At 40.9% G+C, this 5,000-nt stretch overlaps 1 protein-coding gene across 1 annotated transcript in view; it reads right to left on the reverse strand.

Moving 5' to 3' along the window:
* Positions 1 to 3,874: 3,874 nt before the first annotated feature.
* LOC127006189 (sericin-2-like) overlaps positions 3,875 to 5,000 on the reverse strand; it is a 1,592-nt gene continuing 466 nt past the window's right edge. The window contains exons 1-2 of the mRNA XM_050875765.1: positions 4,687 to 5,000; positions 3,875 to 4,286 (exon numbers count right to left, since the gene is read on the reverse strand). The exon at positions 4,687 to 5,000 is cut by the window's right edge and continues 466 nt beyond it. Coding sequence (XP_050731722.1) covers positions 4,162 to 4,286; positions 4,687 to 5,000 — 439 coding nt within the window. The 3' untranslated portion in view covers positions 3,875 to 4,161. The remainder of the gene's footprint in view (positions 4,287 to 4,686) is intronic.

Raw genomic sequence — 5,000 nt, forward strand, 5'->3', positions numbered from 1 at the left:
CTTATCGAAGTCTATAAATGGATGAAGGGCTCTAATAAATGGAATGCCAATAGGGTTTTGATAGTAAAAGAGCCTGATAGGACGCGTGGCAATGGTTTTAAGTTAGACAAATTCAAATTCATCAAAGACATAGGCAAGAATTGGTTCACCACTGAATCACCAATAGAGTGCTGGATGAATGGAACAGGCTTGGGGGCCATGTTGTGGGTGCCAATACCATAGATACATTCAAGAAGAGGTTGGATAAATTCATGGATGGTGAGGTAAGGTGGGTTTTAGAACACTAACGGCACTTACAAGGATTCCAGGAGCTGCCTTGTATAGACCAACCGGCCTTTTGCAGACTCCTTACATTCTTCTGCTTATGTTCTTATGTTCTTCTCTTTTGTATTTATGTATGTGTATGTATTTTTGTATGTGTGTATGTATGTGTATGTATTTATGTATGTATTTTTGTATGTATGTACGTATGTGGGTTTTTTTTCGCTCTGGCTATGGCGCCGCTTGGGTTTTTTAGTGGGGTCTGATGGTCGGCCTCAGCCCCCGTTGTGGCGCAGGCAAGTGTTTATAGTGGCGCCATCTTGCCTGGCTCATGCTGTCCCCCGGAGCTCATCTTTGATCCTCTTTCGAATCTAGAGTCCGGGTTGACGGGTGGTCTTCGGGACGGCATGCGGGTAGTTTTAGGCCACTCGGCGGTGACTGAAAAATCCCGGCTTGTTGCGGTGGGCGGGACGCGAAGCTGGGTTCTCCTGGAGGCAGCGCCCGCATGCTAACCACTCAGCCACTGCCTCCCCAAATGTGTGTGTGTGTGTGTGTGTGTGTGTGTGTGTGTGTGTGTGTGTGTGTGTGTGTGTGTGTGTGTGTGTGTGTGTGTGTAACTTCATATGTATACACCACTAGTTATGTATGTATGTATGTGTATGCCTATTCATGTATACCCCTTGATACGCTAACATGTGTGTGTGTGTGTGTGTGTGTGTGTGTGTGTATATGTGTGTGTGTGTGTGTGTGTGTGTGTGTGTGTGTGTGTGTGTGTGTGTGTGTGTGTGTGTGTGTGTGTAACTACATATGTATACACCACTAGTTATGTATGTATGTATGTGTATGCCTATTCATGTATACCCCTTGATACGCTAACATATGTGTGTGTGTGTGTGCGTGCGTGTGTGTGTACGGCAGTGGGCCTCACCTGGTGCTAATTACAGGTGTCGGACAGGCTGATCACCTTACCTGGGCAGGGATGATTGCCCCCCTCTGCCCCCCTTACCCTGGACCCCCCCCCCCTCTACCCCCTACGCCCCCTCATCACCTCTCCTTTTTTTTTTTACCTAATATTCCTTCCCTCTCTCTTTCGTCTCCTCTTCCTCTTCCTCTTTATTTTCCTTTATTTTCTTCCTCTTTCTTCTTCTCCTACTCTTCCTCTATTCTTCATTCTCTGTCCTCCTTAACCCATCTCCTCCCTTCTCTCCCCTTCCTTCCCTTCATCTCCTCTACCTATTATTATTATTTTCTGTTCTTTTCCCTCTCTCTTCCGCTTCCTTCTTTTCCTTTTTTTCTGTCCTCCTCCTCCTCCTCCTCCTTTCCTTCTTTTTCTCTTCCTCCTTCTTTTTCTTCCTCCCCTCCCTCCCCCTTTCCTTTACCTCCTACCCCCTTATCATCTTTTTTTTCGTTCTTTCTTCCTTCATCCTCTTTTTTCCTTTTCTTCTCCCTCTTTTTCGCTGTTCCTTATTCTCTTATTCATTTTCTTCTTTATTTTAATTTTCTTGTTTGTCTTCCTCTTCCTTCTTTTAATGTTTTTTTCTTTCTTTCGTTTTCTTCTGTTCCTCTTCCTCCTCCTCCTCTTCTTTTTTCTCATCCTCATTTTCTTCTTTTCTTCCTTTTCATTCTCTATATTTGTCTTCTTCCTCTTCCTCCTCCTTTTCTTCTTTGTTGCCTTCGTCTCCTATCTCTCTCTCTCTCTCTCTCTCTCTCTCTCTCTCTCTCTCTCTCTCTCTCTCTCTCTCCTCTTCCTTTTTCTTTCTATTTCTCTTCTTTTCAATGTTTTTATTCGTTTTCTTCTTTCTTTTTATTCCCTTTATTTCCCTTCTTCCTCCTCCTCCTTTTCTTCTTTCTCTCCTTCGTTTCCTATCTCTCTCTCTCTCTCTCCTCCTCCTCTTCCCTTTTCTTTCTCTTTCTCTACTTTTCATTCCCTTTGTTTCCCTTCCTCCTTCTCCTTTTCGTCTTTCTTTTCTTCGTCTCCCTCTTCCTCTTCTTCTCTTTTCCTTGTCTTCTTCTCTTCTATTCATATTTTCATTAGTTTTCCTCTTCTTTCTCATTTTCTCTTTTTGTCTCATTTCTTAATCTATCTTTCTCCTCCTTTTCATCTCTCCTCCCTTCGTGTCCTATTCCTCTTCCTCCATTCTCTTTCCTCTTTAATTCGTCTTCCTCCTCCTCTTTTTCCCTTCCTTTCTTCCTCCTCTGTTTATTTATACTTAACTTTTTCCTCTATTCTCTTCTCTTTCCTCTTTAATTCTTCCTCCTCCTCTTTTTCCTTCCTTTCTTCCTCCTCTGTTTATTTATACTTAACTTTTTCCTCTATTCTCTTCTCTTTCCTCTTTAATTATTCTTCCTTCTCCTTTTTTGTAATCTTCCTTTTCCCTCAATTCTCTCTCCCTCTCTCTCTCTCCACCCCCTCATTATTCCCTCCCTCAGACACGTCCACCCCCCCATTATCTCCCCATTACACACACACACGCACACACACACACACAAGTCCATTAATCTAACATCTGTCATCTGTGTAATAGTAGTAGTAGTAGTAGTAGTAGTAGTAGTGGTGGTGGTGGTGGTGGTAGTAGTAGTAGTAGTAGAATTAGTAGTAGTAGTAGTAGTAGTAGTAGTAGTAGTAGTAGAAAGAAGAAGAAAGAAGAAGAAAAAGGAAGAGTGGAAATGAAGAAATAAATAGATAGATGAATAGATTAGAGAGAGAGAGAGAGAGAGAGAGAGAGAGAGAGAGAGAGAAGGATAGGTAAACAAACTAACAAACAAACAAACTTTACACAATAAATCACTTTTATTAATTACGTACAGAAACACACACACACACACACACACACACACACACACACCTACATTATTTAAAGCTCGACCTAAGCTGTTGTTGTTGTTGTTGTTGTTGTTGTTGTTGTTGTCATACATAAAACTTTAAATTAATCTTAAGAATACACATAAATACACCCGGCCGACTAGATAGATAGATAGATAAACAAATAGATAGATAGAAAGATAGATAGACAGATAGATAGATACTGATAGAATAGAGATAGATAAATGGAAAGAGTGTGAGGTTACCTGGGAGAGAGAGAGAGAGAGAGAGAGAGAGAGAGAGAGAGAGAATAAGAACAATCACAACACAAAAGAAACTCTCAATATAATAAAAACAACAACAATAATAATAATAATAATAATGATAAGAATAATTACAGGTTGATAATCGTGACTAGTTCATTGTAGTATGGTAATTAAGGTGACTCTCTCTCTCTCTCTCTCTCTCTCTGGATTACATAACAAGAACAAACAAACAACAAATATAACACAAGAATCATGATTACATAGGAATTACATATTGACTAGCTAATAATAATAATAATAATAATAATAATAATAATAATAATAATAATAATGTATGGAATGTGTTTGTTACAGGAGGAGGAGGAGGAGGAGAAGAGGAGGAATTATATTTATCATCCCCCCCATTTTTACCTCCTCCTCCTCCTTCCTCTTTTTCCTCTTCTTCCAACTTTTCTGCTCATTTTCATAATCTTCCTATTTTTTTCTCCTCTCCTTCCTCCTCCTTTTCCTTCTTTCTTTCTTTTCTTTCTCACACTTTTCCTCCTCCTTTTCTTTCTCTTCTTCCAACTTTTTTCTCTTTTTCTTCCTCCTCTTCCTTCCTTCAACACTCCTCCTTTCTCTTCTCTTTCTTCCTTTTCTTATCCACATTTCTCCTCCTCCTCCTCCTCCTCTTCATTCTTTCTTCAACAAATATCCTTCTCTTCCTTTTTCTTTCCTTTAATCTTCCAACTTCTCCTCCTCCTCCTCCTCCTCTTAACACCACCACTAATCTTCTTCTTCCTCTTCTTATCCATTCTTCCTCCTCATCTTCCTCCCCGCCCCTCCTCTACTTCAAGCCCGAATTTGAAGTAGGACCTTTTTGTGTGGACTTTGGTGGGGGGGTTGTGGGGTGGTGGTGGTGGAGGTGGTGGTGGTGGTGGAGTTGGTCTTCCTCTTCTTCTTCTCTCGCGTATAATCTATGAAAGGAAAAGAGAAATTATGTATTATTATTATTATTATTATTATTATATTAGTTCTACTTCTATTACTACTACTACTACTGTTACTACTACTTCTATTACTTCTACTGATACTACTATTGCTACTTCTACTATTACTACTACTATTACAACTACTATTAAAACTTCTACTACTACTACTACTACTACTTCTACTATTACCATTACTACTACTACTACTACTACTATTATGTTTTCCTTATATTTCAAGAGAGAGAGAGAGAGAGAATTACGTAAGATTATATCAGAAAAAGAAAAAAAGAAGTGAAATATTATATGAAAGATAGAGAAAAAAACTCATGAAAAAAAGGTACGAGAGAGAGAGAGAGAGAGTGTGACGGGGCAGACAGTGACTCACCTGCGATGCTTGTCTGTCTGAGAGGGGAGGAGGCGGAGGTGGAGGAGGAGGAGGAGGTGGAGGAGGCGGATGCGGTGACGGCAGCGGAGGAGGAGGAGGAGGAGGAGGAAGACAAAACAGCATCCTCCTCATCTTCATCTCTTCGTCTCTTTCCTCCATATTCTCCTCTCCTCTCTTCCCTCTTTCCCTTGGTCATCCCTTCCTCCTCCTTTTCTTGACCTTTGACCTCGCTGTGACCCTCCATGACCTCATCTCGTGACCTCATCCCGGCACCATCACCACCAACACAGACACTGGATTTGACCCCGGTATCC

The sequence above is a fragment of the Eriocheir sinensis genome, chromosome 32 (genome assembly GCF_024679095.1).
Source record: "Eriocheir sinensis breed Jianghai 21 chromosome 32, ASM2467909v1, whole genome shotgun sequence".
Taxonomy (NCBI): domain Eukaryota; kingdom Metazoa; phylum Arthropoda; class Malacostraca; order Decapoda; family Varunidae; genus Eriocheir; species Eriocheir sinensis.